At 52.5% G+C, this 22,201-nt stretch overlaps 11 protein-coding genes across 11 annotated transcripts; 9 read left to right on the top strand and 2 right to left on the bottom strand.

The window, feature by feature from the left end:
• Positions 1-275: 275 nt before the first annotated feature.
• Positions 276-1,796, top strand: ASPVEDRAFT_57440 (uncharacterized protein; the record flags this gene model as incomplete). Its single annotated transcript, XM_040815336.1, has 3 exons — positions 276-360; positions 426-535; positions 594-1,796. 3 exons carry the CDS (start codon positions 276-278, stop codon positions 1,794-1,796), a joined length of 1,398 nt encoding a protein of 465 aa, XP_040674055.1.
• Positions 1,797-2,300: 504 nt separating this feature from the next.
• Positions 2,301-4,630, top strand: ASPVEDRAFT_143719 (Zn(II)2Cys6 transcription factor; the record flags this gene model as incomplete). The annotated part of the gene is given in 8 exon segments (XM_040807938.1): positions 2,301-2,446; positions 2,502-2,782; positions 2,834-3,141; positions 3,194-3,283; positions 3,325-3,740; positions 3,793-3,938; positions 3,952-4,159; positions 4,216-4,630. 8 exon segments carry the CDS (start codon positions 2,301-2,303, stop codon positions 4,628-4,630), a joined length of 2,010 nt encoding a protein of 669 aa, XP_040674054.1.
• A 799-nt stretch (positions 4,631-5,429) lies between these two features.
• Positions 5,430-7,094, top strand: ASPVEDRAFT_143691 (flavin-containing monooxygenase; the record flags this gene model as incomplete). Its single annotated transcript, XM_040807933.1, has 1 exon — positions 5,430-7,094. The coding sequence occupies one exon, from the start codon at positions 5,430-5,432 to the stop codon at positions 7,092-7,094; it is 1,665 nt and encodes a 554-aa protein (XP_040674053.1).
• A 323-nt stretch (positions 7,095-7,417) lies between these two features.
• ASPVEDRAFT_143556 (uncharacterized protein) lies at positions 7,418-9,209 on the top strand (the record flags this gene model as incomplete). The annotated part of the gene is made up of 3 exons (XM_040807923.1): positions 7,418-8,296; positions 8,488-8,580; positions 8,628-9,209. Coding segments are annotated over 3 exons (1,554 nt in total), but the record flags the coding sequence as incomplete, so codon positions are not given.
• A 431-nt stretch (positions 9,210-9,640) lies between these two features.
• ASPVEDRAFT_89514 (uncharacterized protein) lies at positions 9,641-11,311 on the top strand (the record flags this gene model as incomplete). Its single annotated transcript, XM_040818639.1, has 1 exon — positions 9,641-11,311. One exon carries the CDS (start codon positions 9,641-9,643, stop codon positions 11,309-11,311), a length of 1,671 nt encoding a protein of 556 aa, XP_040674051.1.
• Positions 11,312-12,633: 1,322 nt separating this feature from the next.
• ASPVEDRAFT_155969 (uncharacterized protein) lies at positions 12,634-13,956 on the top strand (the record flags this gene model as incomplete). The annotated part of the gene is made up of 3 exons (XM_040808496.1): positions 12,634-13,171; positions 13,219-13,336; positions 13,384-13,956. 3 exons carry the CDS (start codon positions 12,634-12,636, stop codon positions 13,907-13,909), a joined length of 1,182 nt encoding a protein of 393 aa, XP_040674050.1. The 3' UTR covers positions 13,910-13,956.
• Positions 13,957-13,983: 27 nt separating this feature from the next.
• On the bottom strand, positions 13,984-15,210 carry ASPVEDRAFT_89512 (uncharacterized protein; the record flags this gene model as incomplete). Its single annotated transcript, XM_040818638.1, has 3 exons — positions 13,984-14,652; positions 14,714-14,857; positions 14,911-15,210. The coding sequence occupies 3 exons, from the start codon at positions 15,208-15,210 to the stop codon at positions 13,984-13,986; spliced, it is 1,113 nt and encodes a 370-aa protein (XP_040674049.1).
• Positions 15,211-15,807: 597 nt separating this feature from the next.
• On the top strand, positions 15,808-17,218 carry ASPVEDRAFT_179540 (uncharacterized protein). Its single transcript, XM_040808838.1, has 2 exons — positions 15,808-16,122; positions 16,174-17,218. Exons 1-2 carry the CDS (start codon positions 16,090-16,092, stop codon positions 17,029-17,031), a joined length of 891 nt encoding a protein of 296 aa, XP_040674048.1. The 5' UTR covers positions 15,808-16,089; the 3' UTR covers positions 17,032-17,218.
• An 811-nt stretch (positions 17,219-18,029) lies between these two features.
• On the top strand, positions 18,030-18,725 carry ASPVEDRAFT_89510 (lysozyme; the record flags this gene model as incomplete). The annotated part of the gene is made up of 2 exons (XM_040818637.1): positions 18,030-18,164; positions 18,210-18,725. The coding sequence occupies 2 exons, from the start codon at positions 18,030-18,032 to the stop codon at positions 18,723-18,725; spliced, it is 651 nt and encodes a 216-aa protein (XP_040674047.1).
• Positions 18,726-18,929: 204 nt separating this feature from the next.
• ASPVEDRAFT_47451 (uncharacterized protein) lies at positions 18,930-20,368 on the top strand. The gene is made up of 3 exons (XM_040813785.1): positions 18,930-19,180; positions 19,246-19,615; positions 19,669-20,368. Exons 1-3 carry the CDS (start codon positions 18,955-18,957, stop codon positions 20,015-20,017), a joined length of 945 nt encoding a protein of 314 aa, XP_040674046.1. The 5' UTR covers positions 18,930-18,954; the 3' UTR covers positions 20,018-20,368.
• On the bottom strand, positions 20,075-21,574 carry ASPVEDRAFT_203712 (FAD-binding oxidoreductase; the record flags this gene model as incomplete). Its single annotated transcript, XM_040809410.1, has 1 exon — positions 20,075-21,574. One exon carries the CDS (start codon positions 21,572-21,574, stop codon positions 20,075-20,077), a length of 1,500 nt encoding a protein of 499 aa, XP_040674045.1.
• Positions 21,575-22,201: the final 627 nt, after the last annotated feature.

Raw genomic sequence — 22,201 nt, 5'->3', positions numbered from 1 at the left:
CAATTCTGTGCTTCCTATTGGCTGAAACAGTCAAGGCCGTTAGCAGTGGAGATCCCGCGGCATTCCAATGGCCAATCGGCTTCGACAAATTGGATATGCTGGCGCGGTGACAACAGGTGGATCAACAAAAGATTGAAGGAGTATTTGGCTGTTGGTGTTAAAGATAGCTGCCAGCTATATAAGTCCAGACTGTGCTCATCCTGCTCTCGCGTTTACTCATCGACGGCCGGACAATTCTTGCTCTTCTTGCCTTGATCATTTACACTTGTTTCGCAATGGCAGATATCAAAGAGTACACTACACACGACGTCGCTGGTCACAATACCAGAGATAACTTGTGGGTTGTTGTTAATGGAAATGGTAAGCTTGCGTGGGTGCCATCCCAGTAGTTTGGGTGATTGGAGTGTTCACTAATTGACGTATAGTATACGACATCACCCCGTATGTTAGGGATCACCCTGGAGGCGCCGATGTTCTTATCGAAGCTGCTGGGAGTGATGCGACCGAAGCGTACGAAGATGTCGGTCATTCAGAGGTGGGTACCGTGTAGTCTCTGTTCGTATTTCTCAAACTAACGCGAATCAATGATTTAGGACGCCGATGAGATCCTCCAAACATACCGTATCGGCACACTAAGAGGTGCACAGAAACGAGCTCGCCCAGAAGCAGTCCGCTTAATTCAACCTACACCTCCGGCACCACCTTCTACGGACCGTTCGGGGTTGCTCAGATCCACAGCTCTCGCGACAGTCTATATCAGCGGAGCAGCTATTTCATTGTACTTTGGTCGTCGGTTGTATGCGACATTACCAACCTCTCCGTCAATCATCTCAGAGCTTCGAAACATCAAAATTCCCAGCACGCGATTTACCCCGGGCGATTTCTACACGGGTTTTGCAGCCGCAACTGGCATTTTCACTGTCGTCGGCTCGTTGCTCGCCAGCAAACTATCGGAATTCACCAAGGTCAAGTCCGGCTTCACAAAATACCCTCCGTACATGAAGTGTCGCAAAGTCGCTCGGACGAATCCCCACCTCGTGAAAGGATTTCTTGACGCAAAAGAATACAAAAGTCTCCCGCTCATTCGCAAAGATGCTCTTTCACCGAGTGTCTACAAATTCATCTTCCAGTTGCCAAACCCCCAGGACGTCCTTGGGCTTCCTATCGGCCAGCACGTAGCCATCAAGGCTAATATCGACGGGACTTCAGTATCCAGATCATACACCCCAACATCGAATAACCTGGATAAGGGTCTATTGGAGCTAGTGATCAGATGCTACCCCGACGGCCTGCTGACAGGGAAGTATCTCGCGAATCTGGAGGTTGGCGACGAGGTTCAATTCCGAGGCCCCAAGGGTGCAATGAAGTACTCCAAGGGTCTGTGTAACAAAATTGGCATGATTGCAGGAGGTACCGGGATCACACCGATGTACCAGCTCATCCGAGCGATCTGCGAGGATCCCACTGATCTGACTGAAGTGAGTCTGATCTATGCGAACAGGACAGAAGAAGATATTCTGCTCCGTCGAGAGCTGGAGGCCTTTGCGGAGGCTTACCCCCAGAACCTCAAGATCTGGTATATGCTGGATACGCCGCCGGACAACTGGTCATTTGGAAAGGGGTTCGTTACTGAACAGGTTATGAAGGAGAGATTGCCCGCTGCGGCGCCGGACTGCAAGGTGATGCTCTGTGGTCCGCCAGGGATGGTGAATGCGTCGAAGAAGGCTTTGGTTGCTATGGGATTCCAGGCTCCTGGGGCTGTTGCGAAGATGTCGGATCAGATATTCTGTTTCTGAACCTGCATTGAAAGATGTATTTTTTTATTAGGCCTCCTCTGGAGTTGAGATTACAGTGCCAGGTAAATATTAATAAGAAAAAATCAAAGCCTGTATCGAGGAAGGCCTGTTATTATTTCTAAGTTATATTGAATTAGCGAATGCCTTGTAAATGTGGACAGGCACTTTGTCATATATATATATAGAGTGTGGACAGTTGTAAATCGCCAACGTTTCGGTCCATTTCAGACATCCGAACGTCCCAAAAAGTAGACAGGATCTCGACACAATCTTATGCTAGCACAGAAATCTCGATTCATCTGACCAGACAAAAATAACATATTTCAAGGTGCATCATGGATAGTTGGGGCGACTCGGCTCAATCTCGGCAGAGATCGGCCGGTGCCCGGCACTGACTTCAGGCCCCAGTTCAGGCAAAAGTCAGGCAGACATTCCGAGGTTTTCTTCCCGCGGCATCCCGGTCAGTTCCTTTCCTTCTACAACAACAAACATTCTTCTTCGGCCATGTCAGCTCGGCGCTATCGATCCACCATCGCCTGTCACTCTTGTCGATCGCGTAAGGTCCGGTGTAGCATCAACGTTACCGGCGTGCCGTGCATCCGCTGCGCCCAAGACCACGCCGATTGTGTAGTGGACGACACATCCTCAATGTGAGAAGACTGCCCTCTTAGACTGGGGAAACTTCACACCTAACCAGCCAGCTAGACCTCGAACAAGTCGCCACAATGGCTTGATGCGGCAGTCGCTGCGGGCTGTTACTAGCAGTCCACCTAGTCGCGCTGACGCGAACACTGGGGGAATCGTTCCTCGCCCCGACGCCACAGCAAATTCTACACCGACGTTCCAGAGACATTCAGCAGGGCCATCAGCCATTGATGGGTATGCTGAGAGATATAATATCCAGGATGAGGAGCGCAATGGGCTCGAGATCGCAGCGGCCGCCTTGGGGAACCCCGGACGAGTTGGACAAGTGCCCTTCTACACCGGTAAGGACTTTCTGGTAACAGCTACGATGGAGCTAACGAATATGCTGCTAGGTGACAAAACCGGGTTAACATCTACGCTGTCGCTATCTTCCGGAGAGTCTCTGGCACGTCATTTGCTAATTCCGACACGCGTCACCGAATCGCTCTGCGAGGAGGACCGCAACTATCTCAAGAGTAAAGGCGTCTTCAATCTTCCTAGCAGTGAGGCTTGCGAATGCCTCCTTCAAGCGTACTTCCGCCATGTACACCCTATTGTGCCAATCATTGAAGCGGATCAGATATTGTACTTCTTCCACGCAGGCCGACTTCACGAGTATAACCTACTTCTCGTGTGGAGTGTGTTCTTTGTCGCCGTAAACGTATGGCTCGACCAAACCCAAATCCGGAGCACGTTACTAACTTTGGTCGCAGTTTGTCCCGTCTGGTATCTGCGAGAGAGAAGGGTATGGTTCGAGGAAGGCGATGAAGGCGGCCATGTACTCTCACGCAAAGGCAAGTTACGTTTCTGGTTGATAACGGGCACATTTAACCTTTACGAACAGTGCCTGTACAATAATAGCGGCGAGCGAGACAAGACAGTGCTTTTGCAGGCTTCCCTGATGCTAGGCTTTTGGCACTCTGAGGTCGACGAGCATGCGCAGCCTTGGTATTGGACTGGGGTCTCTATCAGCCTTTGCCAGATTCTCGGCCTACATCGCAATCCTGACGCTGCCCGATACAATGCAGCCATCACCGACAAACAGCGGTATCTCTGGCGACGTCTCTGGTGGACGTGCTTTCTTCGCGACCGCTGGCTGAGTTTAACCCTCGGACGACCGCTACGCATTGATCTCGATGATTGCGACGTTGCTATGCCCTCAGTGGTAGATATATATCACGATTTCAAAGATATTCCGGAATCCCTTTATTCTGCCTTCATCCCTGATGACTTGCCTGTTCTGGCTGAATACTGGATCATGTTGCTACAGCTAAGCAGGCTACTTGGCTCTGTCCTCACATTGAGCTACAAGACAGTGCGACCAAAGCCCTCGCGTGAACAGATCGAGGCCCTCGAGGCAGAGATCTTGCGCAATAAGCCTCCAGAAAAGTGCCCCAACTGGAATGGCCCTACCCGGTTTTACCTGCACCACCTTCAACTACATTATGAGTATGTCAAGTCGACCAATTAGCAAACTATCTCACTGACCCTTACAGAGCAATTCTTATCGTTCTTTACCGACCATGTTTAACTGATCCACCCGATGACATATCCCCTGGCCACCAGATGCAATGGCAAGAAACAATACGTACCAAAGCAGATGCTGCCGCGTCGCGCACAAACGATGTCCTAGAGACCCTCGCTCAAGAAAGCCTCCTCGAATATGCCTTGCCTATGACGTGAGATAGATTGCCCTTACTCCCATCATCGTGGCCTGACCAACTGACACCTGCAGACCACCGCTCCTTATCCCTGCAATGCAAATACACCTCCTCAACTGCCGCTCAGGCAACCCTCTATCGCGACGCCTCCGCCTGAACAAGCTCAACGCATGCATGATGGTCATGGAGGAATTCCAGAAGGTATACACAGTTGCATCAATCTATCGCGGGATATTTGCTATGGCCATCCAGCAAATCTGCCCAGAAGCCGCTGGCGAGATTACAGGAGCTGCTACTGCTCCAGTCTCTGCCTCCGCTCCAGGGGTAGCTGTTCCCCAGGATCAGTCGACCGACATCACTACTCATCCCGTTCTTAATAATATTGACCTCGACCCGAACGTGGATATGAATAGCATGGTTGATGCACTTTTGGATGAATCGTCGACCTTGAACTTTTGGGAGACGTGGAATCAGATGTGGGTTGAGTAGATGAGATGATCGAAAGGCACACCACAGCATGGAAGACAGACTCCGCTCATGGGAACATATCAGGATTATCATGCTTGTCGCTGTTGGCGCGATGCCACCTGCACTTGGCACCTCCATACAGGCCAAAGGCCCAGATCGACAGAGATTGGCACATGTCATACAGCCTGATTGGGAGTGAGCGCAGAGAGGTCGCTTGGCAACATGCAATTGCGCTGTCCAACCCGGTATTCCTGACGCGTGTCAATGCTGTCTAACAATGCTGCATGAAGGCTTGCCCGCTCCCCTCAAAAGTTAGGACGATTCTCCGCTTGATTGCCATTATATGTGAAACACTTAGCATGGTGTTTATAACTGGGTGGTAATATCTCCCCCGCCCGCGCTCGTATGGCTCTTCTCACTTGTGGTCGACCATGAAGAAGCTCGGAGTCATGCGGGGAGCCCCCAGTCGCTTGCATGGCTGTTTTAGGCGTCCCAGGTTGTCCTACATGGGATGAAACTGACTCGCAATGTCAACTGCAGTTGCCGATGCAGGCTCTTGCATACCCTCGGCCTCCCCGCTCTCTTCACCTGCCACCTGTCTGCAGAAGGAGCGACTCAGATCCTCAGACTGAGGCCGTCGAAGCACCAAGACAACCCCGCATGAAACGTCATAAACAGTGCAGTTCTCAGGAGTTCCCTCTCGCCTTAGGCGGACTATCTTGTCGCAGTTTCAACATCGCAACCAAAAGGCCATATCTCGTACGATACAATTCCCGAGAGACCTTGAATCCTGTATCAACAACATACTAGGCATAAAAAAATGGGGTCTGCGGCAGAAAGCATAGTCGATGCGCTTGTCGTCGGCGCGGGCATGGGGGGAGTATACGCAACATATCGACTTGCCCGGACTGGCCTTCAGGTCCAGTGCATCGAGGCGGGTGGGGATGTCGGTGGTACGTGGTACTGGAACAAATACCCAGGAGCCATGAGCGACACGGAATCCTACCTGTACCGTTATTCATGGGATAAAGAGGATCTTCAGTCATACCCATGGGATAGGCACTACCTCTACCAGCCGGAGATACTTGAGTATATCCGACATATCGTCAAGCGACACGACCTCCGGAAGTACATGCGATTCAATACCGAGATGCAGACTGCTGCTTGGGATAGCGACCGCAGTGTTTGGGTGGTTACTTGCTCGGGAGGTCTTGTTGTACATTGTCGCTACTTGGTGAATTGCTTGGGTATTCTGGCTAAACCGAACTACCCTAATATCCCTGGAGTCCATACATTTGCTGGGGCGACCGTTCATACAGCCAGATGGGACAACTCGGTAAAACTAGAGGGTAAGACTGTTGGAATTATTGGGAACGGATCTACAGGTATCCAAGTCATGACCGCGATCGCGCCAGACGTGGGCCAACTTGTGTCGTTCCAACGACATCCTCAGTATTCAGTCCCCAGTGGCCAGGGCCCCATGCCCGCTGATCGTCGCGAGGACATTAATAAGAATTACGACAAGATATGGAAAGAAGTCCAGGACTCTGCAACCGGATTCGGCATCCATGAGTCAACGCGTAAAACAATGGAAGCAACGCCCGAGGAACGCCAGCAAGCATTCCAAGAGGCGTGGGATCACAGCGGGCCCTTCGGCTTCATGTTCAGTGCATTTGGCGATCTTACCACCAACCGCGATGCAAATGAAGAAGCCTGCAAGTTCATCCGTAGCAAAATCGACCAAACCGTCAAAGACCCACGCAAGGCAGCGGCGTTGAAACCCTGGGACCTGTACGCCCGTCGCCCGCTTTGCGATTCCGGATACTACCAGATCTTTAACCGCGACAATGTTGATATCGTCGACCTCCGCGAAACGCCAATCGACGAAATTGTGCCCGAGGGAATCAGGATCCGTGAGTCAGACGGCACCAGCACCCTATACCCTCTCGATGTTCTGATTCTCGCAACTGGTTTCGACGCGGTGGAAGGAAGCTACCTGCGCCTAAAAATAACCGGGCGAGAGGGCAAGTCACTCCAGGAGCACTGGGCAAATGGTCCAACAGCCTACGGCGGCGTCGCATGCTCTGGATTCCCCAATATGTTCATCGTTTCCGGTCCACAGGCCGCCTTTGCGAACTTTCCGGTTATTCTTGAGCGTGAAGTCGAGTTTATCATGGGTTGTATCCTGCATAGCGAGAATGCCAGACAGGACCATGTCATGGAGGCCTTGCCTGGGGCTGAGGAGCGGTGGAGTGAGATGTGCCAGCAGGTCTCGGAGGGTTCGCTCTTCAAGGACGCGGCTGGCTGGATCTTTGGCATTAATATAGAAGGGCGCAAGCCGGCAACGAAGTTCTATTTTGGTGGCTTTCATCGATACCGGGACTGGACTGAGAAAGTGGTTGAAGCTGGGTTTCCGGGTTTTGCTGGAAGTACGCAGGACGACACGGAGCCTTTGGAAGTGTTGATGCCGTGGCTGGTTAAATGAAGTGTTAATTATGTTTATTGACCCAAGAATGCAATGTCGGGGCATATCACTGCCTGCGCCTTATGATTTCGGTCACCGATCGGCTGCCAAATTCCGACGGTCAGATTGTAGAGCTCTCTATTATATATGCTGAGGGGCATTACGAGGTAGGGACTTTTGTTCTGGCCTGGATTCCAACGTCGCACAAGCCCACATGTGATAAATATAGACACATTTCCCAACGACATGCCACAATGCCTTAGCACGCTGCAACAGCAGATATAACATAACCGGCCCCTCGCACCAGAATCAGCCAAGCCAGATTTCCTCCCAAAAGCTAGAGAGGACGAGACAATGCCCAAAATCCTCTGCCTCCACGGGCACGGCACCAGCGGCTCAATCTTCAAATCCCAAACCGGTACCCTCCATCACACCATCCCCCCAGCACATCTCAATCTAACCAACTCCCAACAGCAGCATTCCGCTCCAAACTCCCCCCTTCCTACACCTTCGACTTCGTCTCCGCCCCGCACCCCAGCGCCCCGGCCCCGGGCATAAAAGCCATCTACAGCGATTCCCCAACATACACATGGTACCGCGAGCCCACGCCCGCCGGGCTGCGAGAGGCACATAACTGGGTCCGAGAATACGTGAAGAGGAATGGACCGTATGATGCAGTTATGGGGTTCTCGCAGGGCTGTTCGCTTGTTGCGACGATGGCGCTTTATTACGCTTTTGATGGCCATGACGACCAGGATGGGGAGGGATTCCCCTTCCGTGCAGCGGTGTTTATATGTGGCGGGGTGCCGCTCTATGCACTCAGGGATATGGGCCTGGATATATCCGACCGCGCGGAGGAAATCAATAAAGAAACGGGGGTATTGCTAAACGGTACAGCGGGGAAGCTGAGTACATTTGCCGCGGACACGACGCTGGTAAAGCGCGGGGTTGGACTATGGGATGGGAATGGGGATGCTCTTATCCATGACCCGGACCCCGGGAATCGGCCGGGGAGGGAGGATGTCTTTGGGCTTGATTTTACGGGGTTTCCTGACTGGGCGAGGATTGGGATACCTACTGTGCATGTTTATGGGTGTAAGGATCCGAGATGGCCTGCCGGGATTCAGTTGGCGGAGTTTTGCCCCGATCGGGTGGAGTTTGACCATGGGGGTGGACATGATATTCCACGGTTGTCGGGGGTTTCGGAGAGGATTGCGGAGTTAGTTAAGGGGGTTATCGAAAGGGTATAAGCTGTTCAAGTGTAGAATGTCGTGGTAGAGTGGTTATGGATCGTGATGTCATTGCCCTAGCCGTCATGATGATAGATATCAATTCAACAACCAAGACTTATAACCAGTGTTATCCCCCATTAGGCTGATTGTTTTGCATCTCCAAAATGCCTTCAAACCCAAAGAATTATACAGATCCCGAGCTACGTGAAGAGGTCAAGAACGAAGTCCAACAGGGCGACAAAGGTGGAAAGCCGGGTCAGTGGTCTGCACGAAAGGTATTCAGTCGATAATCCATATCAGAACCAGTAAACTAAAACTATAGGCGCAACTTACGGCCTCGGAGTACAAGGCCCGCGGGGGTGACTATACTACATCAAAAGAGGAGAAGAGGCCGGAGCAGCAGAATCTTGATAAGTGGACTGGTGAGGAGTGGCAAACCAAAGAAGGCTCTGGAACGGCAAGACAGGACGATGGAACTCGCAAGCGGTATTTGCCTAAGAAGGCGTGGGAGGAGTTAGACGAGGGCGAGAAGGAAGAAACGGAGGAGAAGAAAGTGGAGGGTTCGAAGAAGGGGAAGCAGTTTGTGGGCAATACAGCGGCGGCAAAGAGGAAGAGGAAGGACGTTAGCAAGGATAAGGAAGATGATCAAGAGGCAGAGGATGATGCAGAGGATGAGAGTGATGAAGAGGCAGTAGATGACGCTATACTTGATCAGGAGGAGGAAGAAGAGGAGGAAGAAGAAGAAGAGGAAGAAGAGGAGGAGGAGGATGAGAGAGAAGAGGAAGACCGTCAAGAAGACGAAGAGATTGAAGAGGATGAAGGGGATGAAGATCAGGAATTAGGAGACTCAGTTGACACTCCAGAGGGCGAACAACCAGACAAAAAGCGCCGCAGAAAAGACTGAGGGCAGCCGTTGTATAGGCCGGTCTACCAGCTTCACTATTCCTGGATATCTAATGAATTACGTGAGAAGGGAAATCACATAACAGATTGTACTCAATCTTTGCGATGTACTCCGGGTCTCGGTCGATGCAAGACTTTGTAGAGGTTTCTTTCTCTACTGCTGGCGTTAAGACGGGTGCAAAAACGTAGCGAAGATACACGTTATACCTGGTTGAATATACAAATGCACTATAAATATACCCTCAAACGCAATCACAAAATTATGAACTCCGCATTAGACAATTCCGGGCAGCTGGGTAAGGTCCAAGTCGGGGACGATGACGCAGTTGCCACAGTTGATATTGACATCATGTAACCGCGAGTCATTTATTCTCTTTGTTAGGACAGTAGTGTTTCTATCAATACCTGCGATCACTTGTATCACTTAGAACGATGGGGTCCAGTAATGCTGAAAAAGACAAACACGACAGGGCTGGTCCCCAGGCCACCCAGGCGGCCTCCTCTGACCATCCAACTCAGGCCCAGGCGGAAGATATATCCACTGAGCTCACCAAGGAGGAAGAAAAAAAGGACCTCCACCGCGGTGGCAAGCGGGAGTTGCTTGAAGATGACTGTTATGACAAGCTAGGCTTCTGCTTCCCCTGGTGGAAGAAATGGATGATCTTGTCTGTTATCTTCCTTGTGCAGATGTCGATGAACTTCAACACCGGTGTATATGCCAATGCCGTTCCAGGCCTTGTCGAAGAGTTTGGCATCAGCGAACAGGCTGCTCGTGTTGGCCAGGCCGTCTTCCTTGTTGCGTACGCCTTTGGCTGTGAGCTCTGGGCTCCCTGGAGTGAGGAATTCGGTCGATGGCCTATCATGCAGCTTTCTCTGTTCCTGGTCAATATCTGGCAGATTCCGTGCGCCGTGGCTCCTAATTATGGCACTATCGTAGTGTGCCGAGTCCTCGGGGGTGTCAGTTCAGCTGGAGGTTCAGTGACACTTGGAATGACTGCCGATCTGTGGGAAGCAGAAGACCAGGGGTTTGCTGTTGCATTTGTTGTTCTATCCTCCGTGGGAGGCTCCACGGTTGGGCCCTTTTTTGGCGGCATTATCGGTCAATATCTGTCCTGGCCCTGGGTGTTTTGGATCCAGTTGATTGTGGGTGGTGTCACTCAGGCCCTGCATTTCTTCATGGTGCCCGAGACCAGGGCCACAATATTGATAGACCGCGAGGCCAAATGTCGGAGGAAGAATGGCGACGATGTCTGGGGGCCGAATGAACTGCAGGACGTTCGGATGGATGCAAAGGAGGTCTTGCGCGTGTGGCGACGACCCTTCGAGATGTTTATTCGCGAGCCCATTGTTTTATTTCTTTCTCTTCTCTCTGGGTTTTCTGATGCCCTGATCTTCGTCTTCACCAATTCATTCACCCTTGTCTTCGAGCAATGGAACTTTACTGTCCTGGCCATTGGCATGACATTCGGCTCTATCCTGATCGGCTACTTAATCGCATACGCCATATTCCTGCCTGATATCTGGCGCCAAATGAGCCTTCGACACAAGCACGGCAACGCAGTCCGTCTCCCTGAACGCCGTCTCCTGTTGCTACTCTTCATCTGCCCCCTCGAGCCAATTGGCTTGCTGGGCTTCGCCTGGACAACCATGGGCCCGGCCTATACACCCTGGATCGCACCATGCATTTTCGCCTGCCTCATAGCCATGGCAAACTACGGCATCTACATGGCAACAATCGACTACATGGTCGCCGCATACGGGCCATACTCTGCATCCGCCACAGGCGGCAACGGGTTCGCGCGAGACTTTCTGGCCGGTATCGCCACCATGTACTCCACCCCGATGTACCAGAATATCGGCGGGAGACTGCACCTGCAGTGGGCGAGCACGTTACTAGGATGCATAGCGGTGCTCGTGATGATTCCGGTTTATATCTTCTACTGGAAGGGTCCGGCGATTCGCAAGCGCAGTAAATTCGCCCAGACTCTGGAGGCGGATCGACAACGACATGATGAGCGGCGGAGAAGCTCTGGGGTGGGTTATGGGAGTGGGAGTCGTCGTCCTAGTCGGATCCCCAGTGAGCAGATCCCTTACTATAGTTGAGTTGGATGACGTATGTTCTATTATTAGGCGATTACTGAACGAATAATCGACATGTCGGTCTTGAGAGTAAGCTGCTTTGGGAGTTTTGATAGTGAAGCACAAGAGTATATTGATATTACTGGTTTGAAAATATTCATGTCCTACTGTAGACGACGTATAATCTCTTAGCCCATAGTCTACATGCACAGCCAGCTACCACTATGAAGCACCGATAATACTACTCTAGGTGGCACAGAAGACCAGACTCGAAAGAGAGAGGCATAAGATTCGACCCACAAGTTGAAGGGACCAGAGCATGAGGGTCAGCTGGTTTGGATCACGTTGGGAGGCAGAAATGGAAACCATAAAAGGAAATTCAGGCGACAGTGTCGAAAATACAGTTGCGACAACTGGCAATATTGAGACTTGTACTCAACCACTGGTGCAACTCCATCTGATGAAAGAATACACGTGCGGCTCCGAGGCTGAGGGACCTAATCTACAATCTCCACCTAGGCTCGCCACATGAACTGGTCTGATCATTATTCTGCTGTGGGCTCTTCAATTTCCCCTGTGGGCCGTTAGGGGATCGCAAATGAGATATCCCAAATGTTTCAATATGGTCCACTGCAGACCCTGAACGGGGTTCACGCGCGGGGATATTCGAGTCATGAGAAGATGGGAGGCCTGGCTAGACTAAATAGCGTCAGTCCGTCGGAACTCAGGTCGCATCGAGGAGATTAACAGCCGGTAAGCCTGTGACTTTGAACCAGGGACTGTGTGGAGACGAGGCCGAGGTTCTAACGGCCTGGACGCGGTGATCTTCGCCAGCTGCGATGAATTGCGGGCTCGTCGTGAAGCACCTGCAGGTCAAGCAGCCTCTTGCGAGCCCAGACAGTTTGCGATAGTTTGGCCAATGCTTTAGGCACGCCGATCTGAAGAGTGCATCCAATTAGTGCCCTGTAGAAGTAAGCCATCTGCCGGCCTCCACTTGGGCCAACCTTCCACACAACTGGGTTTGCGATGTGGGCCTGCACGTCAAAACAGGTTCAGCTCGTCCTGATGAGCTGCCTGAACAGGAAACAATCGGGCTTATCAGGCCCTTTTCGAGCTGGGATTTGATTAGGTTCATCAGTCGACGACCACTATCGCCCCCTGAAACGCCGAATGCAGCCTAATCCCCATCAACTCCATCAACTCCGTCGCCATCACCACTCCAGGTCGGTTAATTTCCACTGATCTTCGTCTGCCCTCCATGCTGGCTATATCGTCCTGCATCCCCGCACAGCGAGTTGCGCTTTCTTCAACGCCCAGTCCGTCTCGATGTCGGCGTCCCCCCAGCCATGTCCGACCCCGATGCAGACGCCAGCCGCGGCTGGATCCTGCATGCCGTCGTCTGGCCCTTGCTAGGCGTATGCATCATCGCCATGGCCCTGCGCCTGTGGGTGCGCCTGCGCATCCTCCGCTCCTGGGGCTGGGACGATGTCTTCATCCTCCTCGCCCTGCTCATGGCCACCATCAACACGATCCTGGTCGTCATCAGCGTCGCGTTCGGTGCCGGCCGCCACATGGTGCATCTCACGCAGCACCAGAAGGAAGCGGCAGTGAAGTACCAGGTTCTGTCGCAGGGGTTTCACGTTGCGTCGACGAACTTTGGGAAGGTGTCCGTTGCGCTGTTTCTGATCCGTATTATCGGGGGCGTGAATAACCATAAGGCACTGCTGTATACGCTGATTGGGGTCATGAGTTTGATTAACTTGGGTGGTATCATTTCGATCTATGCGCAGTGCACCCCGACGAGGAAGTTATGGAACTTTGATTTGGTGGAAGGGCACTGCTGGCCTGAGGGGTCGCAGGAGAAATATGCCTTTTTCCAGAGTTGTATGTTTATAATCTGTTGTAAATTGGGCTTTGCTAACGCCTATCAGCTGTATCGGCATTCACAGATCTCATCCTCGCGATATACCCCCTCTTCACAATCCGGAGACTGCAGATGGCAATTAAGGTCAAGCTCGGACTGGCCGTTGTCCTCTCACTCGGAATCATGTTTGCCTCCCCATCCCCTATAGCTACATTCATCCTAACCAAGCCAGCGCCATGATCGCCGCAATCATCAAAACAACCCACCTCCCCGGCCTTACCTCCTACAAAGACTACAGCTGGGAAACCGTCAACCTGACCATCTGGGTCTCCCTCGAACAATATCTCATCATCCTAGCCGCCTGCATCCCCGCCCTAACACCGCTCTTCAACATCATCGTCCGCCACCGCTCCAGCAAGCGCAGCAAGTCCACAACCCACGAACTAAACGGCACCATGCGCGCCGCACACTCCAAATCCAAATCAAAGTCAAGGCCAATCAAGACCCAGACCGGCAACAGCGACCACCAGCAATACGTCCCCTTCGCGAGCGTGGGGCGGGACTACGTCGAGTATCCACTGACGTGGACGGTGTCGTCGCGGAGGGACCGCGAGAACGCAACAAACATCAGCAGTGGGAGTGACAGCGAGACGCCGATTACAGGGTCGACGCAGCCGCAGGTGCCTAGGGGGATCTTGCGCACGACGGAGTTTCATATCCAGGAGGCGCCGGCGAATCGGTATGAGCATGTTGGGTAGCTAGCCCGCCTAGTGATTAGTTGATGTCGTGACGATAATGAGAGTAGATGTCTGTACCCCTCTTCCTTTTATATTTAATGTAGGAATCTCGCGACAAAGGCTCTCAGCAGATTGAATCGCTCTCCGAGCTGTTTCTGTGCTGGGCCAGCCCACTCGTCGACGACGGTACGGCGGTCCGTCAGTTTAATCAGGGCTTGTAGAATGGTAACAAGGAAGAACACATCGGAGGTTAATCCTAGGCACTGCTCGGGATAGGCGGAGTTAGGACAGAACGACCTCCTCAGCATCATCGGGACAAGCTCGTATATATGGCCTGACATCTCCGATAGCGTAGCCAGCGATTCCTCCCGTCTCTGTGTAGATTGAACCGTATGGTCCAGTATAACCCGCTGCGTCAGAATCCGGCAGAGCTGGTAGTATCCCCATAACTTGGGTATCCAGAGTGGGTTTCCGCTGTGGATGGCGCTCCCGGTGTTTGGATCGCCTGTCCATATCGGTGGGAGGCGTTTCTTCCAGGATATCAGGTCTGCGTCGATGTCTGATAGAGCGGAGCTGAGATGGTTGCCGTCATCATCACTGATATCGACCCGCTCTGCCTCGATGTAGAGATTGACAAGCGAACTGAGGATGATGAATAGCTCAATTATCGGCGCGATTTCTTCACATTCCTCCTTTCGGAAAGATTTTACCAGCCTCGTTACATATCGCGAGACTGGTTGGTTGGCGATGAGACATCCGACGGCCTGTGATATTAGCCATACCGTCAAAGACAAGTAAACAATTGATAAGGTTTCAGTGACGTACAACAGTAAAAGAAACCTGCAAACAGCCGACCATCGCAAAAAGCATATTTGGGCTGGGCAGTTGCACGACGCGCAGTAGGGCCGCCGTGCCCCGGATGTGCTTCAGCCAGGAGTATGCGGCGGAGGGGGTATCGGATATTATCATCTATCTCATTAGTATAAACAGGCTAATGGCGCTGTCACAAAGTATATTGGTACCTCAAACATAGACAAATTAAAGCTCGCACTCGTCGTCGACCCCTTTGCCAGCTCGACGGGGTCTGTAACTGCACGGGCAAGATAGCGTAACGCGGCTGAGTATTTCCGTCGCGCGAGATGCATCATATGCGGATCTTTTCTGACAGTTGCGAGAGCAGCGAGGCCGACTGAGGTGACGCTACATGTCCCGGACGAGGAGGTCGCGATGTACGGCTCGGGCTTACCGGGGGTGCTGGCGTTGGGGCGTGTGATGTTGAAGTTGGTGAAGTAGTACCTCCAGGCCATTTCTTCGATGTCCATGGCTGGTGTTATTACCGTCAAGGAGTATGAGATATTAGTTTCTCCTGTTGAGCTTGGGGGGTTTTCAGTAGGTGTTGGTGGCTTCTTGGCTGGCAGGAATTTGCCCGTAATAGTAGCAGTTTGGTCTTTGAAGTGCAAATCGAGTATGTCTCTGTATCCTGAGCACTGAAGACCGGCTCGCCCGCATTGGGAGCATCGTGGGCGTAGTTGGTTACACTTTCAATATCAGTATAGCGCAGTGGCAGTGGCAGTGGTTATGACGAACTTTAATCCGTCTTCGGCGACAGTTTTCACACGCAAGACTTCCTCTACTCCGGGATGTCATTTTCAGCTATATTGTAGTCAAGGTGGAAGAGTCAAATCCCAATTTGTCAAGAGGCTCGTGGCTTATATCTCCGATGGCGACGACGGCCAGAGCGCGAGGGGCCCGAATACGATCCTCCCCCGACAGCATGATTGGCTATCCGGCAATTTCGCTGAAAATGCGCTAAATGACGAGTGAATTTCCTCTTTTGATTTAGTTTCATATCGGCTGCTTGGGAGGAGTCGGTCAGTTTTCCGACCAGACAGTTTAAATCGCAGCGCAGCATAGCCATTGTATTGGACTAGCCAGGTGTGGTCTTCGTTGTAGCAGTTTAGCATCTCATTACATTGCTGTTAATCCGGACATTAGCGACTGATGTAGCCGTCTAAGTCCGGTTCAGATGCATATTGTGGCTGATATCAGCCAGAGCCATTCGCATCTGGGTAGGGATTTCAGCGTCAGCCAGTGGCTGACGAGATACCATATACACCACGATCTGTGGCATATAAATACCTCCGTGACTTCTCAATACTTTGAAGACTCATAACAGTACCAGCGATACACCAGGCATCAAAATGACCACATTCCAGAAAGTCGCCCTGCTGGGCGTAAGTCATTCCCGCCCCGTCCACTGCATACCCAGCACTGACTTCCCATAGAAAGGAGCCCTGGGCTCAGTCCTCCTTACTGAACTTATCAAAGCCCAATATACCGTAACAGTCCTCACCCGATCGGTGATCTCGCTAGGAGACCTACCAGCCGGCGCCACAGCCAGACAGGTCGACTACGCCTCCGTCTCAAGCCTGACAACCGCCCTACAAGGACACGACATCGTCATCTCAACCGTCTCGCCATCCGCAGTCCCGCTCCAAAAGCCAGCCATCGACGCAGCAATCCAGGTGGGCGTGAAACGATTCATCCCCGCCGAGTTCGGCGCTATGACGTCCGACCCAGAGGGGAAGAAACCCCCCTTCCATGCGCCGACCGTGGAGATCCACGAGTATCTAGCCAGTAAGGCGGATGCGGGTGAGATCGAGTATACGGTCTTTGCAGTTGGTGGGTTCTTGGAGATGCTGTTCACTATGCCGCTTGTGGTTGATTTCGAGAAGCGTGCTGTTGCGCTGCATGATGGGGGTGTTCATGGGTTTAGTGTTAGTCGGTTGAGTACGGTGGCCAAGGCGGTTGTTGCGTCATTGGGAAAGGCTGAGGAGACGAGGAACCGTCTTGTTCGGGTTCATGATACGGTTCTCTCGCAGCGCAAGGTGTATGATATTGTGAGGAAGTGGACGCCTGGGGAGACGTGGACGGAGACGGAGGTGGATGCTGAAGTTGCCGTTCAGAGTCTTCTGGGACAGCTGCAGAACGGGTTTAACCCGGATCTTGTTCCGGCGCTGTTCGTTGCGGCGTTTCTGAGTGGGAAGTATGGCAGTGAGTATAACGATGTGGATAATGAGCTGCTGGGGCTGGGGTTAATGGGTGACAAGGAGGTTGAGGAATTTGGACTGGCATTGAGATAGCAGGAGAATGCCCGAGTATGGGACTGTGGTGCGATGGTCCAAACAAGAGCCAAATACTGGTTATTTTTAGCAGTTCGTACTCCTTCATGGAGATCCGATCAGAGGCATTCATGATCCGATGTTATTGCAGATCTCCTTTCTCTTTTCTTTTCTGTTAGAATACGAGGCCTTCTCTGTTGTATCAGCTGTCCAAATATCCTCAAACTGGATATCATGTTCTATATTAAGCTTTCCAGCTCCATCAATATGATCTCATCCAAGATCTATGGCTGGTTTCGCCTCCGATGAAGTCACTCCATCTTTCTGTATAGTCGGATTGCCCATTCAAGTATCATTCTGCAGAACGTGGACCCAGCTTCGTATCCCAAAATACTTGCTGCATGGTCCTGTCGATCAGAGTTAAATCCACGGTAATTGGCCACTCCAACCATCACAGCTGTCCGAGAACAGTCAGGGCACAAGGCTGCAAAGAGAACAGACTAACGAACTAATTCTCGTATTGGCAATCAAAACAACAGTCCGGCCTTTCGCAGTGTCACATTCTCGTGTCCGTGTTCTGCTAGTCGCTGGAATACGAGCCCTGAGCCCACAGGTCCTTGTGCTTAATTTAGACAAGCAAACCCCAATCAGAGACATTATGGGGCTCAGGTGCGCTGCATAAACATGAATTCATCCAGTCCTTGCATAATTTAGATTGCCTGAGCTTGTAACCCCAAGCAGGGGCACTTCGGCAACGCGATGCTCTGACAGGCTGTTGGAGATTCGGCCGTGGGGCAGATCCAAATATAATCAAGATCGACACAGATCGTCGTTTGAAGAACCGAGTTTACGAGGGATCGGACCTGATCGCTTGCAGGAGACCTGATCAGGTCAGGTCAGCCTCGATATCGAGGGCTGCGTGTATAAAGGGGTGCTGATTTCCGACATCCTTCATCAACAGCTCAATACAACAAACTACTTCTATTACTACAGAAACAACAGCAACAACTTCTACCACAATGAAGCTCGTCTCTCTCCTTGCTCTCCCCGGCGCTGCCTACGCCGCCGTCCAGGGTTTCGACATCTCCCACTACCAGCCCGATGTCGACTACTCTGGTGCTTATGCCTCCGGCGCCCGCTTCGTCATGATCAAGGTACGTCCTACCCCCATTTAACCAAGACCAAACTGACAGCAGCAGGCCACCGAGGGCACCACCTACACCGACCCTGCCTTCAGCAAGCACTACACCGGCGCCACTGATGCCAAGCTCATCCGTGGCGGATACCACTTCGCCCAGCCCGGCTCCAGCTCCGGCAAGGCCCAGGCCGAGTACTTCGTCGCCCACGGTGGCGGCTGGACTGGCGATGGCCAGACCCTGCCGGGCATGCTCGATCTCGAGGCCGGCTGCTACGGCCTCTCCACGTCCGCCATGTCCTCCTGGATCCAGGAGTTTGGCGAGACCTACAAGGCTGCCGCGGGTCGCTACCCCATGATCTACACCACCACTAGCTGGTGGACCGAGTGCACCGGTAACAACGGGGACTTTGGACAGTACCCTCTTGTCCTTGCCCGCTGGAGTGACTCTCCTGGTAGCCCTCCTAAGGGATGGGAGACGCACTCGTTCTGGCAGAATGCCGACACTTACAAGTTTGGTGGTGACTCTGAGGTCTGGAATGGCAGTGAGGAGAGCCTGAAGAAGTTTGCTTCTTCTTAATCTTTGTCTATTTTATTTTGTGTATAGCTGTGTATAGAACGATCTGTCTTTTGATTGTCCAGCCTAGATTGGTAAATACTATATTACTTACTGTGGATATCGGGAATCATCCGACACGCAATTCACGTCATAAATGAGCCGGTGCGGGGTTGATTTATAAGTAAATAAATCCCCCCCCTCTCTTTTGTACTTCTTCCAGCATCCATTCATTCAATTCAAGTACTGCAAAATGTCTACATCAAACCTCCTGGTCTTCGGAGCCACTGGCGCCATCGGGTCGTACATCATCGCCGCCATCGTCAACGCCCGCGACTCCTTCAATCGCATCGCCGTCTTCACCAGCCCAAACACCCTCTCTGCAAAGGAAACAGAGATCAATGTCCTCCGCGATAAGGGCGTTGAAATTCTCGTCGGCGATGTTACCAATAAAGATGACGTTTTGAAGGCATTTGACGGTACTACCACCCAATCACCATTACATCCATACCCAAGACTCAAGACTCAAATTAATTATGAACAGGAATCGACACCGTAATCTCAGCCCTCGGCCGCGGCGTCATCACCGCCCAAATAAACGTGATCGAATGGGCCGATTCAGCACCGCAAATCCGCCGCTTCCTGCCCTCCGAGTACGGCACCGACATCGAGTACGGCCCCGCGTCGGCGTCTGAGAAACCGCACCAGGCGAAACTGCAGGTCCGCGCTGCACTGCGCGCCACTAAGGATCTGGAGTATGCGTTTGTGGTGACGGGCCCGTATGCCGATGTTCCTTTTTTCTTGGGTGCGAATGCCGATCCGGCGTATCCGGGTGGGAGCTTTGATGTTAAGAACAAGAGGGCGGTGCTGCTTGGGGATGGGAAGGGGAAGATTAGTTTGGTTACGGTTGGGGAGTATGTCTATTTCTCTGTTATCTTTGTGGTTTACAGGTTACTGATGGATGCAGTGTTGGGAAATTCGTCGTGCATACCCTGACGCACTGGGACAAGGCGCGCGGTCGAGCACTCAAGCTCAACTCGTTCACGACGACGCCGGATGAGATTCTGGCGGAATTTGAGAAACAGACCGGGGAGAAGTGGAGTGTTGAGTATACGCCGCTGGACCGGCTGAGGGAGCTTGAGAAGGAGGCGTGGGAGAAGGGACGGCCGGATGCGACGGGCCTGACGCTGAGGAGGATCTGGACGGAGGGTGGCACGCTGTATGAGCGTCGCGATAATGAGGATATTGGGGCTGATGATACAGTTACTCTGGCTGGGGCTGTGAAGGATGCGATTAGAGCGCAGCTTTCAAAATAACCAACAGGTATGCGTGTTCTATATAGCTAATATACATTTATATACTTTATATACAGATTATTGCTTCCACTTCCAGGTGGAGTTGCGATGTATATGGTACTCCTTGCTCTCGATGGCCTTCTTAATCCCCCACAGCCCTCCAACCGGCCAGATGCCGCGTGCCTTGCGGCTCCATGACTCCTGGCGCTCCTTGCGGTCTGCGTCGACGTCGATCTTGACCTTGTCGTACACACTAGGAAGAGTAGTCGCGCTGTACTTCTGACGCAAGCCCTCGTACCACTCCTTGTTGTACATGTTCCAGAACTCGTCTTCACCGTAGTACGTGTGCGCGTAGAACCACTTCATCCCGCCCAGCTGGTGTAACCTTTGCTCGAGTTCCCGGTTGGCCGTGATGAACTCTTCTGGGTCCTTCGGTCCGAATCCCCAGACGCCGATGTTCAGCATCTGGTCCGCCGTGAAGCCGGGGCTTTCCACACTCGAGTGCGGGTGGAATGTCGGCGCTGGGCTCTGCTTGAGCGGGCACAGCCACAGCGGCCAAATGCCCAGTTTCTTGCTAGTGTGGTCGATGAACGCCTCGGCGTTGGAGTACGGCAGGGCGAGATCCTGCACGACGAACCGGCTCGACTCCCCGCTCGCGTGAAGAGCCTTGTACAGCATTCGCGTGTGCAGGAAATCGTCAAGGAACCACCGCGTTGCCCGGCTGAACGGGAAATGGAAATAGTCAAACGCAGCCCGCCCAACCCAGAACCCACCGCGGTCATACCGGAACAGGTACTCGGCCAGCGGGATATAGTCGACCACCGGTGAGTTCCCAGTCCGCGTCTTGTCCTTGACATGGAGATAGTACCACGGATCCCAGGCCCGACTGAACGTCTGCACTTTTGCAGTGTCTGGCATATCATCCGTCATCTCACCCGCAACAACAACACCATGTTCTGGTCCATACACAATCCCATCAACATAGTCGTTCCTCTCATTCAGGGTCTCGGCATGCACGTTCACCACCGAGTCCCGCACACTCCGCTGAGGGTGATACGTCGCCTTGACAAACTTCTTCGCCTCAACAAGCTGCAGCTCCATCAAGGTCGTAACCCCCAGCGTCCCAACGGCCCCAGCAGCCCCGCGAAACAAATCCGCATTCTCGGCCTCCGAAACCTTCATAACCGTCCCATCCGCCATAACCATCTCGACGTAGTTAATCGTGCGATCAAAAAACCCATGCCGGAAACTACTGCTCTCCCCCGCCGTCCCCGCATACCCTCCACCCGCAGTTATCCCAGGGAACTCCATCACAACCGGCGGCACAAGCCCATGCTTCAGCGTCGCCTCGACAAGGCGGTCCATGGGGACATTGGGCTCGACGAGGGCCGTCCGGGTCGCCGGATCAACACCCAGCACATTGCGCAGGTCGCTGATATCGACCTGGTTCTTGCGGCGGATCGGTCGCGTGCTGTTTGTCGACCCGTGGTTTATCCGGAAGGGTTCGCGGCGCTCGTAGAAGCCGCGGATGGCCGAGGCGATCCGCGAGACGGCCGTCTTGTGTCGCTCGAGGCCCATTGTCGTCACACTAGCCGCGTCTGGCTTGTTGGCTGACTGGTCGCTGTCGTGAAACAGTGACCAGCATCGCGGAATCTTGCGGACTTTGGTCGGAGCCATCCCGAATCACGTGTTTGACTGACACGTGACTGGCATGCCCAGGTGATGGCTAAACAATGCTCTAATCTGCTTTCATCGAGAAGCTGGCTGCTCGACTGGATTAGAAAATGCTGGCTTACGTATTTCTAAAGAATCTTGTGCAGAGTCAAAAAGACTCAGGACCACCTTGCCGCATTAGTGTTGTGCCATTCGGAGCTTCAAACTATATAAATCTACTCTCTCTGGAAACCGTCCAGATGAAAACATATTGTATCAGTCCAAATTGCAGGTCGTCCACTTTACACATAACAATGCTTAGAAATCAGAAATAAACTGAAATGCATATAGCATTTCGCAACCATTATATACGCTGTAAAAGTATGCTCCCGATGTTCGGTACTTAGAGATCAATAAGCGAGTAGCCAGATCAACTTGAATATGGCAATGAGCAATGAATCAGTCAGCGCTATTTACGGAAATACACCGCGCTGCCTACGAAACTGCCGGTCAGCATTTCCAGAGTATAGGGCCCCAAGAAGATTGGTGGTA

This window comes from Aspergillus versicolor (genome assembly GCF_001890125.1).
Source record: "Aspergillus versicolor CBS 583.65 unplaced genomic scaffold ASPVEscaffold_15, whole genome shotgun sequence".
Lineage (NCBI taxonomy): Eukaryota > Fungi > Ascomycota > Eurotiomycetes > Eurotiales > Aspergillaceae > Aspergillus > Aspergillus versicolor.
This window is presented reverse-complemented; position numbering and strand designations above follow the sequence as displayed.

Coding starts and splice junctions, on each gene's coding strand:
- ASPVEDRAFT_179540 (XM_040808838.1), top strand. CDS start 16,090: ATGACCACATTCCAGAAAGTCGCCCTGCTGGGC. Junction 16,123..16,173: donor AGAAAGTCGCCCTGCTGGGC/GTAAGTCATTCC, acceptor GACTTCCCATAG/AAAGGAGCCCTGGGCTCAGT.
- ASPVEDRAFT_47451 (XM_040813785.1), top strand. CDS start 18,955: ATGTCTACATCAAACCTCCTGGTCTTCGGAGCCACTGGCGCCATCGGG. Junction 19,181..19,245: donor CGTTTTGAAGGCATTTGACG/GTACTACCACCC, acceptor AATTATGAACAG/GAATCGACACCGTAATCTCA. Junction 19,616..19,668: donor AGTTTGGTTACGGTTGGGGA/GTATGTCTATTT, acceptor TGATGGATGCAG/TGTTGGGAAATTCGTCGTGC.